Below are 22,137 nucleotides of genomic sequence, written 5' to 3'. Positions count from 1 at the left end.
TTTTTTATTATCGCTCGATCGACACGCGGAACGGATCAGTTTGAGTCGTCGTCTCGTGTCATCGTCGCGCTGTCAGTGTACACGCGATCATCGCGTAGCGAAGAGCTGCCGATACAAACGTATCTATCGTATTATTATTTTTTTTTTTTCGTTAACGTCTCCTCGAGGTCGTCATCGTCATCGTCATGGATGTGTTCAATTTGACGAAGCTGAAATCGGCGCTGAAACGTCAACTGTCGCTGCCCATCATTCAGAATCATCCACGACAGCAGCGAATAAACAGCAACAACAACAACAATGACGACAGTCCGGAGGAGAGCAACAAGATGCTGTCGACGACGAGCGAGCAGGCAATCGTCGTCGTCAGAAGCGACAAGACTCGCTGCAGTAGCAGAAGAAGACGCAAGACCAGGTACATATACATTTTTTTTTTGAAAATTGAAATTGTTACGTAAGAATTTTGCAGCCGGAGCTGCGGAGTTAGTGTTTGTTTGCAATTTTTGCACATTTTATATACGTTACGATAACTATCGAAAAATTGACGTGTGTATCTATCTCTGTTTTGTGTGCCAATATTAAATTTACGAGTTTCGCGAAGATAAGATCGCATTACACGGCGTCCTCGTTATCGTGCATCGCGTACGCGTTATATACCCTCTTCAAAATTCATCATTGGCAAACTCTGAAGGTCAAGTTTCCGCAGTCGTATTTATTACATATATTTCTCAATTCGTCAATTTTAACGATAAGCTCCGAGTTTATTAGCCCAACGATATATTTGGCCTTGATTTAAAAAAAAAAAAAAAAAAACACGCGTCTATCCGTCCGTGTGTGTATTCAAGCTCGAGCAGACCGACCCTCGGCGTGCTCGAGGAGATCATCCTCTGCCCGCTGTGCAAGTGCAAGCTCAGATCGCCCAGGACTCTGGCCTGCCAGCACAGCTTCTGCAAGAAGTGCCTCGACCTGGAGCTGTCGAGTTCCTCGGCTCCGAGCTGCCCGAGCTGTCGCACGCCCGTGGCCGATTTCGTCTCGACGGATCTGCTGCCCGTGAACGCGGGCGTGGCCAGGCTGCTCGAGGCCGTCGACAGGGAGGACTTTGTCGAGCAGCGCAGGCTCGACGACGTAGACGGTGACACCGAGGATGGGACGAGACGAGGCGAGCGCAGACACAGCCTCGTGGTGAATTTTCGACAATTGATGACGACTAATCAGCCCCAGCAGCAGCAGCAGCAACGACAGTCTACCATTATGGCGAGACCCACGACGATGCAGAGGACGCGAGAGCGAAAAATTTCCGCGCAAAGCTCCATCACCATCAGATGCTGCAACTGTCGGGCACCCTACTGCGACTCTCAGGACGCTTGTCGTCATTGCAATCAGGTATAGGTTGTTTTTTTTTTTTAATTTTTTGTCGCCAACTGTATAAACAAATGTGCGACAATTTGCAAGCGCAGATATACTGTCGCGCGTGCCGAGAGATCCACGTGCAGCGGCTCGCCAGCGCGCAGGCCGGCGCAATTATCGACAGGCTGACGATCGCCGCCGATAATTTGGATAAGCGAGCCGACGACTTTAGAGTACGTATAAACATATTTATTTATTTTTTCATCGTAGTTAATTCAATTTGTTTGCGCACAGATCAGAACGGAAAAATGTCGCGACGCCGTGCTGGAAGATTTCGACAAGAAGCTGGCCGAGCTGGAGCGGGACAAGGCGAGGAGGTTGAGACTGATCGACGAGTCGAGAGAGAGGAGCGAGCTCGCGCTGGAGCAGATCCGCGGCCAGGTCGAGAGCTCGAGGCGGCAATTGATGAATCGATGCGATAATTGCGAAGATGGCGCTGAAAAGGTGCGTGACGATGACCTTCGAACATTTATCAAATATTACGTTAGAATAGCGAAAAAAATGTAGCTATGTATATTACGATGACAATAATAATAGTTCAAGAGCGTCTCGAGCGATCGATCGAAGAAGCTTTCGGGCGAGCGTAACACACACACACAAATACAGTGTACATATACACGGGCGTACGTCTGGTCTTGACAGGCCATTATATTCACGCTGTGTGGCGCAATGGCGAGAGTATATACCTATACGGACATATCCCAGACCGAAGCGTTTACTTTATGTGTAAATACGAGTTCATGAACGGAGAGATTTTTAGCTATCTTTATAACAATTTTAACTTTTCGATGAAGCTCGCGAGCAACTCCTTGAGAATTTTGTATATTTTTATTATTATATGCTCGAAAGCTTCGCGTAAGAAACTTACGTTGATGAATCGAGGTTTCGACCTACGCGATAATGTGAGTGATGTATCGACTGCCACAATGAAATGAATAAAACAACGTCGGCGCTTTATTGCAATCGATTTTTGCGAGTACTGTTAATAATTGAGTCCCAAATATTTCAATTAAAAATGGAATAGTTAAAGTTCGTAATTCCTTCAAGTACAAGCATTTATTTACATGCTATATGCATTTAAGATTAATTGGACGTAAGACCAAAGGCTACAAAATATAGATCGTATTTTGAAACCATGCTTGGACTTATACAATTATTTTGACTTTGCTACTTGCGGAATCGCAGATAAAATCACACGCCACCTGGCGGCGAGGACTGATGTTAATTTTGATACATTTTTTTCATACATTTTCCGTACAATGAGCGCAATAAGTAAATCAGTATTGAAATATTAATTTTGAATAAAAACGTTCGTTAAATTAAATTTCTTTCGTACATTTTTTTATTAAAAATAATGCATATGATTGCCATTTCGCATGCAGTTCGCGTAAAAAAATACTATAAATTTTATAATCAGATCTCGCTCATACACTATATAGTACACACATATAGACTATATACGTAATGTAGAATCGATGAAGCCTCTGCCTAGCCGGTTCTGCGCACTGGGCTGCTCGCCGACGTGCGCGCGGGCGGGGGTGGATGGTACGAGCCACGCCCACATAAGAGCTCGAGAGAGAGAGAGAGAGGAGAATCTCTCTCTTACCCTCGAAAAAGGCCACGCCTTTACGAATGCTGTATTGCTAATAATTCACGTCAAAGCCAGACTCCACGGCTGCTGGGAGCAGCTAGTCCTCAACGGCCGTATAAACCTCCAGTCAAACGCAGATTCACATATTCTTGCTCTCTCTCTCTGGCTCGGTACCTTTTTTTACGCTCTTTCTCTCCCGCAGCTACATGCTCATGGCGACGGTGATAGAATATAATATATATACTTTTTAATGAATTTCGAATGGTTATTCTCTTTGTTCTTGGGGTAAAAAAATATTATGCCTTTTTTTACTGTGTATTATACTTCGCGAATCAAATGGGACGAAAAATTATTTAATAGAAATCAAATAGTGAAGTGTTTTAGAGAATTGAATTTTTTTCCATTTTCAAATCGTGCCCACACAGAAAGAAATGTTATATTTCATTGATATTAAACTTTGATTCAAAGTTCAGTAAAAAATAGTACACAACCTTCTTAATTTATAAAACTTTTCTCATCGAACACTGTTAACAGCGTATATCTTATTAAATTCTTATTTAAAGCCGTGATTCGCGGTGTCGTCGAATGGCTCAAATGAGCTGTAAAACCGCTTACTGTATCAACCCGGAAACAACGAATCGATGATTCGTCGCACTCGACGCGATCCCCAAAAACGAAAATCTCGTATAGTCCGACGCCCTCGCGTACATTATAATACTGCATGCATATACCTACTACTTAGCCGATAGGCGCATACGTGCATACAGACATCGGGGTAAAAAAAGCATATGTATTTAAGCGGTCGGGGTGGCTTTGCAGCGGATCGTTGCCCTCTAAAATTAGCCGCATACAGCACACATCGTGTCGTGCGCCGGGCCGATCGGTGCAGCGGCTATTATATAATAGCCGAAGAAAACATATTGGCTCTGTGTATAGCGAGCTCGGTCACCCATGGGAAAATCAACTGACGCGTGAGTAACATCTCGCACGAGCTGCTGCTGCTGCTGCACACGCCGTAGTGTACTAGTACTATCATTATGCGCGCGTTACTACTTACTACTCGTACTATACCACGAGTATTGTAACACAAAACCTCGCGCGCGGGCCGAGATTGTATACAATTAGCGAAAGCGACAAAGCCAATTTTCGAGACGAGCGAGCCCGGCCCGGCGATCTTCCGATGGCTCCGGGTCGAGACCCCCTTTCCACCCCTATACTTGGCCCTTTTTTTCGCTTTACACGAGTCCAATTGCCCTGTACAGTGCGTTAAGTTGCGCGCGTATCTCGGGTCGCTACTACTTGAGATTCCTTGACCGATAGCGGCAGCTGCAAATAAATTTAGATTTTGAGATTAGAAGATTGGCTGCTATGATCAAATTGTCAACTTTGGAAAATTTTTTGGGTTTTTGAAAAAGGTAATAAACTTCAGTAAACACAAACGAAGAGACAATTTAAAACACTGTGGATAAGAAAAAGATTCACAGAAATGGAATTGTATCTCCGTGAAAAATTACATCTAGAAATTTAAAATATGTATCGGAGCGTGGGAGAAAAATATTTTCCGAAAATTGAATATAATTTTTTTTATATATGAGCCCTTGATTACAACTATTTCAAAGCGTACTTCTCCAGATAAATAAATGTATGAAGTGTATGCTGAGCCGGTGAATGAACGTGTAATATTTTCAATTTAGAATTGAATATTGTATTCCAATTTGCGAGATAATCGTGTTAAATGAAAAATTAAAGTTTAGTAGTTTATTTCTATTATTTTAACTCACTGACGATAGATTTTTGTTTCATATATAGATCTAACGAGCTTTAGTCCCTTATGCAGTGCCGTATACGCAAATCCTGTACTCACCCCGGGCGATCGAACGCCGCTGCCGCAGGCACTCGTCGCTCTCTCTTTTACGCCAAAGGAAACATCCTTAACTCTTTCGAATTTATTTACATCGGTGGTGGTTGGTCGATGAATGGTAATTACAGTTTACACGATGCTCGGCTCTGTGGACACGTCGAAAATGTTTGGTTGCAAGATAAAAAACTTCGTCAGTGTTTCACTGTACCTCGAATAGTTCGGTAGTCGTTTACTCTTATGGAGCAAATTATTCTTGTGAAAAATTTCAATATAGTGAGATATAGTGTTTGTGCGTGAGTGCGAAGAAAGATCGTTGGAAAAAATTGAAAAGCTTACAAAAAGATTGACTCAATTTTCTACTTCAGCAGCTTACATAATAATTAATTCCAAGTTCCAAGTATCCTCAAAATTTTTCGAAAACAGGAAATCGATCGTATTCTCACTAAAAAAGTTAATTTATTCAACCCCAAACGACTGATTGTCTTACAAGTCTTCTATGCTTTACAATGAATTACCAAATATACGATATTTTGGAGCATTATAAACGAGAATGCTCATTTATGACTATACAATCTTGTTTTCCCCGTTCCAACACAATGGAAAAAAATATTATTGAATTTGAAGAAAATCTTTGCACAAATCTCAACAAAATAGTACAGTCAGTAAATACTTAGACCTTATTGAATAAATATATTTCAATAAAAATTGATTTCTCTAATTTCATCAGTTTGAGCATTCAATTTAATGGTGGAGAAACGAATTTCGTAACACCACTACTAACGATGAAAACTTCGTTTGCCGCCCAGATGATTGGAGCAGCCCAAACGATATAGCATGTTCATTGTGCGGAGGTCGCATCAACCAACCATCTCCACGACAAATAAACAGTTCAAGCTAACACCATTGCATTATAAATCGAGAACATAATATTTCAATTAAGACGAATTCGGGTCATTCTATACATCCGCGCTTTCATTCTAAGCTTGTACTGTCTTCGTGTTTTTGGTTCAGACGTCCAAATAAAAATAATAATCTTAGAATCAATAGAATTTCTTTTATGCACATAGAAAAATATAATTTTGTATGGAAAAATTTTATTGCCGAATCGTAGATTAACACTGCTAAACCAATATCATCGATGCATTGTGCGACCAACCATCCACAGAACAATAGTTACTACAAAAATACTTCAACTCGTCACTAATGCACAATTAACCAAAAAAGTTTTTTAATAATCAAGACGAATTCATGACCATTTATACGTCGAGTGTATATTTATCTGTGTGATTAACAAATCTATCGTCGATCTTATCGTTTTACCTCGTAAATGCAAAATTGATTTGGGTGTTTACGAAAAAAATTATTTCTGTCCACGATTACAGGTCAGGGTGAAAATATTTTTCAATTGACAATGTAGTTAAAAAATAAAAAAAATGTTCATAAAATTAAAGACTATGCACTATATCTATAAGGTCAATGTGGGTACTTTCACTCAACTTTGAATCAAGTCTTTTCATAAGATCAAAACTTAGTACCAGTATTTAAATAATATAAATATGTTAAACATGTTAAGCTCAATACGAACATTTAAAGAAAATTTTCATGTGTTAAACTAGATCCGTAGTATCGCTGTAATCGTTAAATTATTTTTGTAAATCATTTATATAATTAATTAGTATTTAATTAGCTCGAGGTATCGATTTTCGTAAATCCATTTTCTGGCAAGTTTTAGTTATGAGAAATCTCACTGCTTTTTGTAATGGCTAGTTGATTCTTCGCGATGCGGCATTAACATGGATTTCTTTACAGTTTTTCTAAAATAAAAACATAGCTGTGACTTAGATATGCGCGAAAACAAAATATGAATAAATATAAATGATATATAAATTTTTAATGTTTTTCTAATTCTACTACTTATTCTAAAAAATTCGTTAATTATAATAAATTTAAGTATGATACGAAATTGTGAGTACAACATTCAGCAATATTATTTAAATAAATAATTTGTTTAATGTTAGCTAAGAATTATTAAAATACTTATCATGCTCTCGAAGATTAGCGGTGTAAATTGCACATCGCGCGGTGCTGGCCGAACTCGCTAATTTAAAAGTTTATAACAACAAAAGTTTTCAACAATCTAATCGTCTAAAACGCATCGGGATTTGGTACGGGGATGTTTGTAGTGTAAGAAAACGCTATGGCAACATCAAAATTGTACGTTTTTCATACATATTTTTAATGTCAAAGTTGTCCATTTTCGAGTTTTTGCAACATAAAATGTTAAGTAATTCGAAAACTATCAACTTTAGAGAAAAATGTCAAGAGACCTTTACTCTTTAAAATGATCCAATTAAATTAAATAAAAAGTGTTGCTAGATAAAAAAACATAAATTTTGTCCATTTGTTTAAAAAAATTGTTTAAACAATTTTTGGCACGTTTTTGGGGCCGGCAACATCCAAATTCGGATTCAGCGGTCGATTTTACATGGGACTTTGTAAAAAACTCGACGAAAAAAATTTATTTGAGCATTGCGAAGCTGCGGCTTGGACTATTAAATTTGCCGCCAACTTTTAATTACAGAGACGTATGAGACGCATCAGTAACCCGAAAAAAATCGAGTCGCAAGTAAGACCCGAATTTTCTTTCTTAGTTGCTAAGTAGTGACGGTAGGGGCGCATACAACGATTTAATTAGAAAGCGTAGAAATGGAGTGGGCACAGCCGATGCCACTTGCATCTCTCATTACTTCGACCATGTGTTTTTTCATAAAGATCAGTACCCGTTAAAACTCCGCAGAGTGAACAACTGTAAAAAAATCGCAGCTAGTAAAAGAGTAAAAATATTTCAAATATAAGTGTATAATATATCGTGTGTAGTGTAAGTGCAGCATTGAAAGATGGAGCAAAGCCGTTTTAATCAGTTAAAAAGTTTACGAGAAAACGTCGAGTGGAAGGTTAAAACAGATCGACTCGACTTTCTTCGCCGAGTCGAGCCGTTAATCGAAAATTGGGAGGGCGACGACTTACCCAATCTCCAGGACATCTTTCGACCAGCAGAAATCGAGCTTCTACTCGATGACTCCGTCAATTCGTTTGTTAATTTTAGTCGGGATCCAGGAAGGGCGATCGTCAATTTCGTGGTCAGGTGCGGTTATGTTGCCGACGGGCCAGTCGGAGTCGAGAGCCGCAACAGCGGAGCCACAGTCAGGCCGCTGTTTCATCGCACCACACCGCTGCATCGTCTGTTCGAATTGTATGAGAGGTGTGGAGGAATCGGTTGGATGCGCAACCGTGTCAATGAGTTATGTCTCAAGCTTCTCAAAATTTACGCGAGATACGAGGTGGATTACGTCGACAAGGTGACCGGTCTGACGCACTTCCATCTGGCCTGCTGCTGTCGCCTTGCCAACGATGAAGGAATCATCGAGAGATTCCTCGAGCTCGGCCAGAATCCCAATTGCCTCGTGGCAAAAACCGGCGACTCGCCGCTGCATTTGGCACTGGGAAGAGATAACCAGCGAGCGGCGCTGTTGCTGCTGAGAGCCGGCGCCGATCTGTATTTGGCCAACGGAGATGGATGCACTCCTCTGCACGTCATCAGCCGGGAAAAGGAGTACTCCCATGACCAGGGTGACAACAACTCGTCGCCGCTGTTCGAGGAGATATTACGGGAGCACGAGCGGCGGCCGCTTCGGGTGGACGCACGAAACTCGATGGGTTGGACGCCGCTGCACTTGGCTCTACACAATAACAGAGAAGACGTGGCCGAATTTCTGCTCAGATTCGGCGCCGATCCGAACTTGGCCACGAGGAAGGGGGACACTCCTCTGCACATTCTGAGCTGGAGTCGCTTCCCCGGCGCCGGCTTAGCCGAGGCGTTCTTTCGAGCCTGCGACGAATCTAATAGGCTGGTAAGGGTCGATGCTCCAAACAGTTCGTGTGAAACGCCGTTTCTTCGGGCCTTGCTTCGCGGCAGAGAGGAGCTGACCGCGTTGCTGCTGAGGAGAGGGGCCGATCCGAATTCAGTCGGCGACGAGTTTGAAGATACTCCCTTGCACTTAATCTGTGCGCGAGATTACAAGGACGGATCGGCGAGGATGTTGTTCAAGATCTGCGACGAATCCAATCAGTCGTTGCGGGTCAACGCTCGGAATAAGCAGGGTAATACACCGTTGGAGTTGGCCGTGGCGAAGCTATTGCCGGATACCGTCGAGGTGCTCTTGGATCACGGCGCCGATTTGCCCAACGAAAATTTCACGACATTAATCAATCGACGAATCGTTGGACATTGCACGTTGATGAGGGCAATGAAAGCAGTTTGCGGTGCTCTGGCCGTCGCTGAACATCTCGAGGCCAAAGGCTACGATTTCAGCCGAGACGACGCCCTGACGATCATGAAATGTTTTGCTAAACTTGGATTGTTCGAAAAGTCGGCGCTGGGGGAAAATTCTTGGTACGACGAAGAGGAGTTCGTGACAGAAGCTAAAGAGATAATGGTTATTCCGAGTCTGTCGCTCTACGATCTGCTCCTGTTGCGGCCCGAAGAAGAGGAAAAACTTCTCACGTATCAGGACTACTTCCGGTTCGCCATCTCGGGACGTCATCGGTGGCTACACGAAGATTCTTACATTTTACATCTGTGTGATAAAATGTCGAGAGGATTTTTTCGACGCTGGGCGCTGGATCCCTTCTGCGAGTTGATACACAAACGACTACCGATCGAGTGCTGCGAGATCATCCTCGAGAAATTAGAAAACAAAGATTTATATCATATTTGCTTGGCGGTTAAGAGCCCCGCGATGTCGATAAATTAATTTCCACGCATTAATTGTCATACAGACAAGATAGAGAATTATTTTTTAAAAATACACCGCATTGTTACATTGTTTACTTTAGATTTGGTTTAAAAAAAATTGAACAATTTCGGAGAAATAGTTAGAAAAGATTGAATCTGCTCTTTTTTAGACCCTGCTGACACAAGTTGTAAAAGTAGACTAGCGCTTAAACCTCACTCGCTACGCTCGTTCGGTATTATAGACTTTTTTGAGAAATTTCTTATTTCGATTAAAAAAAAAGTACTATAATAGCTCTAAATATTATATAAATGCTACGAGTAATTGCAATTCATGATTGATTGAAATGTTTAATCGATTGTTCATATAATTTTTTGTATGTTGTTCGCTAAAATTTTAATATTCAACAAGTCATTATTTATTTTAATTTCCTTAATTCCTTAATTGTAATTTTATCTCTTTCATTTAATAAAAAAATAATCATGAAACTTTCAAATTTTGTCAACAAAAAAATAATAATAATAAGAATAATAAAAGAATGGACTTTAACTTTAAATGGGACTGCCATATACATTCTGTAACTAAAAAAGTACTAGTATTTTTTTTATTTAATTTATAATCTGAGACATTTGCCTCATAAAATATAAGAAGTTTTTATTTCGCGTATGTTTGCAGCGTAATTAACTATAGTTTGATAATTTGCGACGGAGTTTATGTGTCCAAATTGAGACAACTTATAAATCTCCAAAATGAATTTATAAAGTTATTAAAACATGACAAGATTCCAACGATTGAAGCTCTATTTGCGTCAAAATGTGTTGTTTTCCACTATGATTCTCTGAGTAGTACATATTGTAATTCTAAAAGTATAACCATAAAAAAAGACATCCCGGTTCCAAAACCGTTTTATTTGCACCGTTATTAAATACTTTAATTCTCTTCCAAAAAAATACAAAAACTTGAAGATGTCACATATAATAATAAAAAAGAAAATTATGAAAGAGATGATAACTAAAATCAATAGTAATTAATGTAGCATACCAAATATGCATAAGGCTACAGCATTGATATGCCAAAATTATTTTAGTTTTAAGTTAGTTTTAAGTATTTAGTATATAAGCTCGCTCCTGTGCACAGAGAGAAATTTTTCTCTCTCCTTAGGTTTTACATGTATCTCCAAAAGGGGAATTTTGTAATTAAAAGGCCAATAATTATTATTATTATTATTATTATTATTATTATTATTATTATTATTATTATTATTATTATTATTATTATTATTATTATTATTATTATTATTATTATTATTATTATTATTATTATTATTATTATTATTATTATTATTATTATTATTATTATTATTATTATTATTATTATTATTATTATTATTATTATTATTATTATTATTATTATTATTATTATTATTATTATTATTATTATTATTATTATTATTATTATTATTATTATTATTATTATTATTATTATTATTATTATTATTATTATTATTATTATTATTATTATTATTATTATTATTATTATTATTATTATTATTATTATTATTATTATTATTATTATTATTATTATTATTATTATTATTATTATTATTATTATTATTATTATTATTATTATTATTATTATTATTATTATTATTATTATTATTATTATTATTATTATTATTATTATTATTATTATTATTATTATTATTATTATTATTATTATTATTATTATTATTATTATTATTATTATTATTATTATTATTATTATTATTATTATTATTATTATTATTATTATTATTATTATTATTATTATTATTATTATTATTATTATTATTATTATTATTATTATTATTATTATTATTATTATTATTATTATTATTATTATTATTATTATTATTATTATTATTATTATTATTATTATTATTATTATTATTATTATTATTATTATTATTATTATTATTATTATTATTATTATTATTATTATTATTATTATTATTATTATTATTATTATTATTATTATTATTATTATTATTATTATTATTATTATTATTATTATTATTATTATTATTATTATTATTATTATTATTATTATTATTATTATTATTATTATTATTATTATTATTATTATTATTATTATTATTATTATTATTATTATTATTATTATTATTATTATTATTATTATTATTATTATTATTATTATTATTATTATTATTATTATTATTATTATTATTATTATTATTATTATTATTATTATTATTATTATTATTATTATTATTATTATTATTATTATTATTATTATTATTATTATTATTATTATTATTATTATTATTATTATTATTATTATTATTATTATTATTATTATTATTATTATTATTATTATTATTATTATTATTATTATTATTATTATTATTATNACTAGTTTTTGAAAAAATTTATGGAAAGCGTAAGAAAAGTTCTAATATTTAGGTATTTAGGCTAGCGAACTTCAGTCCCTTATATCGTGCCGTATACGCAAATTCAGTTAAGGAGGTACCTCCGACTACTACTCTAGTCAAGTTTTCGTAGTCACTCGTATGATAGAAATAACTAGAACTAACCTAACTAAAAAAGTCTCTAGGCAGGCGCGTCTGCTCGTTGTTAGCAATTTCGCATACTACATTGATTAGCTTTTGTATGCAGGTTATGTCGCTCGTTCGTTCATGTTCGAAGAATGTTCATTCATATATAGTTTTCAATTAATTGCTCAGTACTCGTGTAGTGAAAGTTTATAAAACTTTAATACGAGGTACTGTGATAGTTCATTGAAGGGCTCAAAAAGTTTCACACAAATCCGTTTTGTAAATTATGAGATATGCCAAAATTATCGCCATTTGCATCAGAAACAATGTTAAAATGTTTTACTCATACCTATTAAACTAAGTAGTGAAATTACACCAAATTTTAACAGTGCATTCCTATTATAAAAATGAGCATGTTAGCATAATTTGGTTTGATTCTGTTTTGTAATTCTTCGACGGAGGTACCTCCTTAATGATGCAGGAAACATCTTTAACTCTTTCGAATTTATTTACACCGTTGGTGGTCGGTCGATGAATTGTAATTACAGTTTACACGATGCTCGCAGCTCCGCGGACACCTCGAGAAAATGTAGCAAGATAGAAAATTTCATCAGTATCTCGCTGCACCTCGAATCGTTCGGTAGTCGTTTACTCCGCTGCAGCAAATTGTTCTCGTAAAAAAGTTCAATACTGTGAGTTATACTGCTTATGGCGACATGGATCGTTGGGAAAAATTGAAGAGCTTGCAAAAAGTCATGAAAAATATCGATTGGGAGGTCGATGAAGAGCGACTCAATTTTCTAAGTCAGCTTTATTACATAATAATCAATTGTCTGAGCCAAGCCAAGTTCCAAATCTCTCAGAAATCTTCCAAAAGGAGGAAATCGATCGTATTCTTCTGGATGCCGTCGATCGCATATCTGAAGATCGGCAAGATGATCTGGGAATTCTAACAATCAAGTTCGTATTTTGGACCAGCTACAAAGGCAACGACCGCATACCATCACTGTACCACGCATGCGCCGAATGTTGCATTAGCCTGCGCGCGCCGCCGGGGGTCACGAGGTGTGTGGCGGGCGGCGACTCGTGGAATTAGGTCACCACCTAGTGCATGCGCCCTGTTCGAATACTATCGAACATTGTGACGTCAAAAAATGCAAGTGCTTATTCTTGAAAGACGATAGCTTGATCGTGTGTCACGGAATCAAATGTGTTATGATTCGTCGCTGCAATTGGATAGGTGGCGCTAGATGCATCGAGCGCGAGTTTTAAATTTCTGATAACATCGTGGCTAGGGCTGTGCGAGTACCCGAGTCTTCGAGTTTTTTCGAATACTCGATTTTTTTTCGGGTACTCTAATTTTTTCGAATAATCGAGTTTTTTGAGTACTTGCAATATATTTAAGGTTTAAGTAAATAAATGATGAATTAACAGTCTTTGGACTCCTCCTTTTGTGTGTACGTGCTTATAAGTGTGACATTCGAAGCGGATTGGATTGGAAGAAGAAAATAATTTAATAGTACCACACTTTATCAATCTTGAAACTTTAGTGTTACACAGATGTTCATCTTCCCCGTAAGAAAATCCAATTTCTGTTGCGGTTGGGATATACGCCTGGCACTAAGGTTCTATCTCGCTCTCTCTCTCTATCGCACTGAAGACATATACATGGGGGTCGATCGATGTCCACTACTATACTGAATGAAATAAATTAACGATGTAATTTTCCTTACATTATTGCTTGGATGCTGCGCTCGAGACACCTCGAGAATGCAGTAAGACAAGAGACTTACTCAGTGTCTCACTGCACTCCGAATCGTCCGGTTGACTACCCAGAAAAATATTATCAACAAATCCAATCATATTCTGCGATATTGTGTTTGTGAGTGAGTGCGAAGAAAAAAATGGCCAACGACGTGGTATGCTTGAAAAAATTGAAGAGCTTACGGGAAAAGATCGATTGGAAAGTCGAGGAAGACCGACGTAAATTTCTCCGTCAAGTTGGCGCATTGATTACGTGTTGGCAGGGTCATTATCCAAATCTTCTCGACATTTTTGCAGAGTATGAAATTAAAAGTCTTCTTGTTGAGACCGCAATTGGGGCGTACAGAGATCAGACTTATTATCACAGAATGCAGATCATCGAGTTCATAGTTTGCTCCAATTACAAGGACAAGCCCATCGTTGATACAAAAGGAAAGCCAATTTTGCGTCGCACCACACCGATACATCTTGCAGATCGACGCAAATATTTCGAATGCCGTTTACTGATCTACAAACTTTTTAAAATTTACGACAGATTCGACGTTAATTACACCGACGAATATGGGTTATCGCATTTTCACATAGCCTGTAAATTCGGCCTGTACGAAGTCGTGAAAAAATTTCTCGAGGCCGGCCAAGATCCCAATTGCCTCGTGCAAGTAACAGCCGATACACCATTGCATTTGGCTCTGATCAGTCGTCATAAGTCTGTGACCGAATTGCTTCTCAGAAGCGGCGCCAATTCGAGTGTAGCCAATGCAGAGGGATTGACTCCTTTGCACATTATATGCAAAAGTTACAACGATGACAAGTTCGCGAAGATATTATTCGAAATAAGCGACGAATTGAATCAACTGGTGCTGATTGACGCTCAAGATCGATGGGGTCGAACACCTCTTCAGTGGGCCGTTGCGAATCTCCAACCGAAAACCGTCGATATACTCTTGGATCACGGTGCGGATCTGAAAAGTTTCGTTTTTCCCACTGTGAGCAACTTCGCCGAGAGATTCAAATCGCGAGGTAAAATTTCGTTGAATTTTACATTGAGACTCTGCGTCTCGCCGTCCGTACGTCTGGCTGAGACAAAGACCGGTGCTCTGGCCGTCGTCGAGCGTCTCGAGCAAAGAGGCTACGAACTGGAACGTAGAGACGCCATAACTATCATGACGTTTTTTGCCGATTACGGATTATTCGATAAGTCGAGGGGTGTAGAAAAATGTTGGTACAACGACGAGAAGTTTGCCAGAAAATCGGAGAAACTGATGATATGTTCGGACCTGTCGCTCTACGACTTTCTTCGTCTGCCGCCTAAAAAAGCGGAAAAACGACTCACCTACGCGGACTACTTCCGGTTAGCACGCAGGATCGACGTTTGGAAGCTGCCCGAGGGGCCTAGAGAGGCCTGCCTCGCGCATCTGTGCGAGATGATATCGAGAGGATTTTTTCGACGATGGGCACTGGATTCATTGTTGAAGCTGACGCGTTACCAGTTACCGATTCTTTGCTGTGAATCGATCATCGAGAAGTTAATGAATGAAGATTTGTGTCGTATTTGCTTGGCGGCTACAGATTAAAGTTCTATGAGTTTATTTTGTGATTTTGAATGTTGAAAAAAATAATTAAAACTTTAGTTTCGATAGATGTGTCAGTGTTCAAAAAAAAAAAAAAAAAATATTAAAAATATTAAACTAAAAAATCAAAAATATTAAACTGAAAAAATGTGTTGGTGTCTACAATATATTACATTGGTGTTCTGATGGATTTATGAAGTTACTTTGTTCAACGATGAATGTTCCAATCGATATAAATTAAAAAAACACTCATTGTGTTCTGAAATGTCTAATGTAATTCCGCATATTTTCAACATCATGAATTAAAAAATTGTGCTTGAAACTGTTCTCCTCCAAAATCAGTTACAGAATCATAGCTTTTAATTGCAAACCACGTCGATGATTTGACAAAAAAAATAATACTCGATTACTTGAATTTCTCATGTGCCAAATGTAGCATCAGCCTGCACGCACCGCCGCTGAAATTAGGTCACCATCCGGCGCACGCGCATGTTAGAATACTATCGCGCATTGTGACGTCAAAAAGTGAAAGTAAACGCTTGATTATATATTTTACTACTTTTTCTTTTATTCTTGAAATAATTCTTAAAAAAGTTACGGCTTAATCGTGTATCACTGAATAAAATGTGTCGTGATTGGTCGCTGTAATTGGATAGGAAGCGCTAGATGCATCGAGCGCGAGTTTTAAATTTCTGGTAACGCCATCGACTACTCTACAGTATGGCAATGAGACGCATATAAGTTCAAGGCCACCGGAGGAGAAGAAATCTCATGACGTGAATACCTCAGACAGGACCTTTGCGGTCGAGCCTTTTGCCCTTGGCGCCTACGTTAGTAATTCTCCCCCTTGCAGATCTATCCTTCTGCCTCGCACTGAATTACAAGCGTTGTCCACTTTATTTTGTGTAATGAACTTACACTATTTTAGATGCCGGGCTTTAGATACTTTGAAGATGTAGCAGCTTATCCAGTTTGTCGCTATACTTCGTCACGTTCGGAAGTTCCTTGGTTGTTGCAGAGTGATCTACCAGGACGAGATATTTTCGAAATAAAAAACTTAATATTCTGTGTGTTGCGAGTGGGTGCGAAGAGAGATGGCCAGTGACACGGAATGCTTCGTAAATTTGAAGAGATTACGAGAAAATATCAATTGGGATGACGAAGTGAAGCGAGTCCATTTTCTTAATCAGTTTTATTACACATTCAGATATTGGAGAGGCCAACTTCCCGATCTCCGGAGAATTTTCACAGTGGAAGAGATCGATTGGCTACTCGAAAAATCCGTGATTCCTAGAGAAGGCCTGAATATTTACAAAAGAGCATACATCATCGAGTTCGTAGCTCGCACGGGCTACAAGGACGAGGCCCGGCTGGACGAAAACGGCGCGCCGATTTTGCGTCGAACCACACCGGTGCACCTCGCGGTCAACGTCTACTGGGGTTTCATAAATTGGAATCTGGCCATCGGCGAGCTTTTTAAAATATACGACCGATACGATCTAAATTACATCGACGAGGCGGGCATGACGCATTTACACGTGGCCTGCGATTTTGGCCTCGAACAAATCGTAGAGAAATTCCTCGTTCTCGGTCAGGATCCGAATTGTCTCGTGGCGGCAACAGGTGATACGCCGTTACACTTGGCACTGACTAAAAATCACAATTACGTGGCTGGATTGTTGCTGAGAAAGGGGGCCGATATCAATTCAGCCAACCACGCAGGAATGACGGCGTTACACATTATTTGCATAAATTGCCATGATCTCGATTGGGTAAAAATGTTTTTCCGAATGTACGACGATAGACACGAGACGGTGCAAGTCGATGCCTTGGATAATTTGGGTCGGACCCCTCTGCAGTGGGCCGTAGCGAATCTCTTGCCGGATATGGTCGATATTCTTCTGGATCGTGGTGCAGATCTATCCAGTTTCAGTTTTCCAACCGAGGATTACTTCGCCGAGAGATTTAAATCTCGGAATAGAATGGCCTTAAATTTTAAATTGAGACTTGCGACCGGCGCTCTGATCGTCGTCGAACGTCTCGAGAAACGAGGATACGAACTCGAGCTAAGAGAGGCTCTGGTCGTCATGAAATTGTTCGCCGAGTACGAATTGTTCGAGAGGCCGACGGAGGTGGCAAAAACTTGGTTCGACGGCGAAGAGTTCGCGAGAAAAGCAAAACAGATAATGCTAAAATCGAAAATATCGCTCCACGCCTTATTTCGACTGCCATATAAAGAAGCGGAGAAACAACTCACCTATGCGGACTACTTCCAGTTCGCACGCTCGGAAAATTTGTGTATCGTTCCCGATGACCAGAAAAAGGCTTGCCTTCTGCATCTGTGCGAAATAATGTCGAGAGGATTTTTTCGAGATTGGGCACTGGAATGTTTCGCGTTACTGACGCAACTTAGATTGACGTTGGATTGCAGTGAAATAGTCATCGAGAAGCTAATGAATGAAGATTTATACCGAATTTGTTTGTCAGTTACAGAAATTTCATAATAGCTTCTTATTTTTTTTCAATCATTAGTGCATGAAGTGAAAAATTTCAAATATATATCAGTGTAAAAAAAATATTTATTTACATATCATGTTGTCTTATGACCAAAAAAGCAAGCTGTTACTTTTGTCGAGTCAAAATGGGATGAAGTGCCTAAAAGGTTGAAAATGTTCAATGTACGACTGAAGAATTAAAGCACCCGAGATGCGTTTATGAGTTAGTACGAGCAGTTATCTTTATTGTTTTGGTAATACTCTGTCAGCCTTCTACAGTGTCTTAATGTTGAAAAATCCGAACAAATTTAAAAAAAAAGAATGTTTATTAATGTAATTATAAATAAATCATATTGTACATTGTGTACAGCTTGCCTCTGCGAGGAAGCTTCGTTATAGTATTATACAGTCTGGCGAACAGCAATTGTCGCTCTGATCTATACTTGTAATCTCAGTACAAATAAAGTCAATTATTATGGTATTATTTTTTGAAAATTAAACTTGCGCTTTTCGAGTCATTTATTTCTGTAACCAGTACCATTATTTCCAACAGATTGTTTTATCGATGCGCGAACTATCAAATAAAAAATCTCAAATTTTGTATACGTACGTGTGGCAATTTAGCTATTGTCTTTGAAAAAAATAGTATACTTAAAAATTTTTTCTCATTTACAAAGTCATACTTTTCTTTAGCATAACGCTAGTAAGTATATTGAGCATACATTTTAACATTTTTGTTAGATTTGTGTGGGACGTTAAAATTTTATTTTTTACTTCTATCTAAATTATTTAAATCGAAACAATTTTCTGTTGTCATGGAATTTTTTTTTTTTTTAGAAATTATGAGACCATATCAAAGGCCCGAAGTCACGACTCGTTACCTAATATTCAAAAAAACTCCCACTTGGCTCCTTCACTCTAACTCAATCGTCGCTCCCTAATTATCTCCAAAAATTAATCTTACAATCGCAATCCCATCGATTTATTCATCGTTCCGCTGCAGCCGTACGTATCTATACATAGCAATTTTCACGTTTCATCCTCGTCGTCCTCGTCGTCGTCGTCGTCGATGAATGAAATGAATTGCGGCCAATAGTGCACACGCGTACGTACGTGCGTCGAACCACACCCTCTACTCTACACGTTGCTGTTGGCACTTCGGTGACACGAGTAAACCCACTGTCAGCGGCACCACGACGACGACTGCACTACGCACACGCAGCAGCAGCAGCAGCACATACTTACGTACAGACATCATCGTCGGTTTTATAGTAAAAAGTCCGCGAGGCACACGTGTCGCCGTCGTCGTCGTAGTCGTCTTGCGGCGCGTGTCCTCGTACTTATACTCCACCCCTCTTTTGTCTGTGCCATTGCCATATACAGATATATATAGAGCCACGTGCTTGTGTATAAACGGCGCAGCCGCGAAGGGGGATGTTTGTTTGTCGGTGTTGTTGTGTGTACTACCGCCGGCGGGATGAAAGAGAGAGAGAGAGAACGAAAGGAGGATGTATTATGAAAATTTAGTTTCTCTAAAATCAATTAAATTCCCGTATTGTGCGACGCGTGTATACCACAACTTCTGTAAGGCGATTACGTAATTTCCAAAGTTTTGCGTTAAAGGGATGACGCCGTGTACAACCGTAAAGGCCAATTGTGAGCGCTGCTTTACATCGATACACGGATAAAGCATCGCGTATCCCCTTTGAAATTCGATTGCATAAAACCCCATGAATCGCGTTCGACATGTGTTTTATCAATTTTAATGGATTATTATTATTATGTATGTAGGTCGATGGCTTGCTCGAGCTCTACCGCAGATCCCTCGAGACGGCGAGGTTGGCCGAGGCGTGGCAGGTGCCGCGACTTATGGAGGACGACGACGACGACGACGATGAGATCGTGACGATGGCGGCGCTCGGAGATGCCAACGAAAGGTACGATTCAATGTTAAAATTTAGGTAAAAATCAGGAAAGTGAGTTTCGTACACGTAGATGAGTTTAATTATATAAATTTGAAAGCATCAACATTGATGCGATTTGAATTAAATTTTAATACTTATGCATGGATCATTAAATATTAATTTTACTTCAAATTTAATTAAAATTCAAAATGAAAATAAATTCAAACATTGTTTTTCATGACAAGTTATTATTAATTTTATACGAGTCAATTTATTAACATTATTGTCAATGTTCGTAATGAGTAATGAATCCGTATTGATCGAAATTATTACCAACAACGGTAATGATCAATAAATATCTTGGTTTCTACAATTATAACCATCTCCAAGAGTGTCATTATTGATAGAAGATAATAATCTACTATAACATACTTAAAGGAATATCTTCACTTTGCCACTTGCAGATGTACAAAGAAAGATCCTCACCATCTAGCGGCAAAGACTGACATTACATTCGATTGAATTCCCATACATTTCGATTACTAATTTGCCAATGAAAATATTTAAAATTCAAAAGTAGAATTATAAAGTACCAAGTCGAAGATTTAGCGTAAAAGTACTTCGATTAAAATTCATGTATGATTACACTATGTATGATTACACTAATTTAAATATCTGATTTTACAATGTATAGGCAAAAAAATCTACTGAGCGAGCGGGCCAATGCCCAGCGGCCGGGCGGCATGGCTCGCGACCCCCGCACCGGCGAGATCTACATCGCCTGTCCGGGCAACGGCCAGATCGTCGTTCTCGATCGTCGCTATCGACTTCTGCGACGCATCCGTAATCCCGACCTCGTGACCTCGCCCCAGTCCCTGGCCGTCCACCAGCACGAGATCTACGTCTCGGGTATAACGAAATAAAATATAAAAATAAAAAAATTTATTTCATCGACGGTATATATAATTGACGTTCTAACGTGTACTTTGATTTTTTTTTTCTCTCTACAGACAAGTGCCAGCACTCGATACTCGTGCTGGATCGTCGCGGACAGCTGCTGCGTCGATTGGGCACGGGCAGGGGCTCGTCGCCCGGCCAATTGCGCTGTCCGCGCGGCATCGCTTTGTCATCATCCTCCTCCTCCTCCTCATCCTCCCATCCGTTGCTGTTGTACGTGGCCGACACGGGTAACGATCGGGTGCAGATCTACGACAGCCGTGACGGCTCCCTTCAACGCTGCCCGACGAGCTTCGACTTCGATCGGCCGAGCGACGTGGCCGTCAGCCGCGACACGGGCCACGTATGCGTCGCCGACTCGGGCAATCACAAGATACACGTGTTCGAGCCTCGGCTGGCGAGGCTCGTATTCAGCTGCGGTGCTTACGGTGCTCTGGATGGCCTGTTCAGATCGCCGATGTGCGTCGAGTTCGGCGGCGGCGACGACGACGAGGACGACGAAATTTACGTGGGCGACCGCGACAACGGCCGGATACAGGTGTTCTCGGCGCAGGGCCAGTTCGTCCGCGTGCTGCAGCAGCAGACCAGCCACGGATTCGGCTGGATCTCCGGACTGATATGCCTGCCTGGACGTAGACTGCTCGTCGCGGACAGTCGCGACAATGCCCTGTACTCGCTGCGGTCGTCGTAGCGGCATTATTCTCACGCAGAGAGCTCGAAAAGCTCGCGAGCCTCGACTCTCGAAACTACGTTATATTATACGTCGAGTAGTAGTAGCTGGTGATTATTTATCTCAATTTGTCACACAGAATCGTGCGTGTGTGTACTTATATATAATGTGGCACGAAGCGCACGAGAGCTAGACCGAGCGTGTAATACTTGTGTGTGTGTACTGTGTAAGTAGGGGGATGCTGCACACTTTATAATATATAATCTATATAGGATGCGTATATGTTTTGCGCGGAGGGGACGACGGCGTGTGCGTCGCTATTCTGCGTATATTGATTTATATCCCCCCCTGCGACGACGACGACGCCGACGACGACGAGAGACTGTATTGTACATATCGTAGTGTTAGTAGCAGTGGTTACACAGGCTATTATACAATTGTGTGTGTGTGAGTGTTTGCGTTTTGCGCACCCGCAACATAGTACACACTTGAACCGAGAACGCGATGATTGATAAAGATTACGATTCGATCGAAATTTTACGTATGTATCTGCATTTAATGTATTTGATTTAG

General features: G+C 39.0%; 1 protein-coding gene across 1 annotated transcript; it reads left to right on the top strand.

Annotated features, from left to right (window-relative positions):
- Positions 1-82: 82 nt before the first annotated feature.
- LOC106655405 lies at positions 83-21,585 on the top strand. Its single transcript, XM_023457494.1, has 7 exons — positions 83-412; positions 843-1,380; positions 1,455-1,577; positions 1,639-1,848; positions 19,825-19,970; positions 20,632-20,846; positions 20,948-21,585. The coding sequence occupies exons 1-7, from the start codon at positions 186-188 to the stop codon at positions 21,583-21,585; spliced, it is 2,097 nt and encodes a 698-aa protein (XP_023313262.1). The 5' UTR covers positions 83-185.
- The last annotated feature ends 552 nt before the right edge of the window (positions 21,586-22,137 follow it).

This window comes from Trichogramma pretiosum, unplaced genomic scaffold (genome assembly GCF_000599845.2).
Source record: "Trichogramma pretiosum strain Unisexual culture from Peru unplaced genomic scaffold, Tpre_2.0 scaffold107, whole genome shotgun sequence".
In the NCBI taxonomy this organism is placed as follows: Eukaryota; Metazoa; Arthropoda; class Insecta; order Hymenoptera; family Trichogrammatidae; genus Trichogramma; species Trichogramma pretiosum.
This window is presented reverse-complemented; position numbering and strand designations above follow the sequence as displayed.

What these genes read in the sequence shown, in the direction of transcription:
- LOC106655405 (XM_023457494.1), top strand. Translation starts at nt 186, where the DNA reads ATGGATGTGTTCAATTTGACGAAGCTGAAATCGGCGCTGAAACGTCAA. An exon ending in AGCGAGCCGACGACTTTAGA is followed by an intron (nt 1,578 to 1,638) that starts GTACGTATAAAC and finishes GTTTGCGCACAG; the next exon opens with ATCAGAACGGAAAAATGTCG. An exon ending in GCACGAGATCTACGTCTCGG is followed by an intron (nt 20,847 to 20,947) that starts GTATAACGAAAT and finishes TTCTCTCTACAG; the next exon opens with ACAAGTGCCAGCACTCGATA.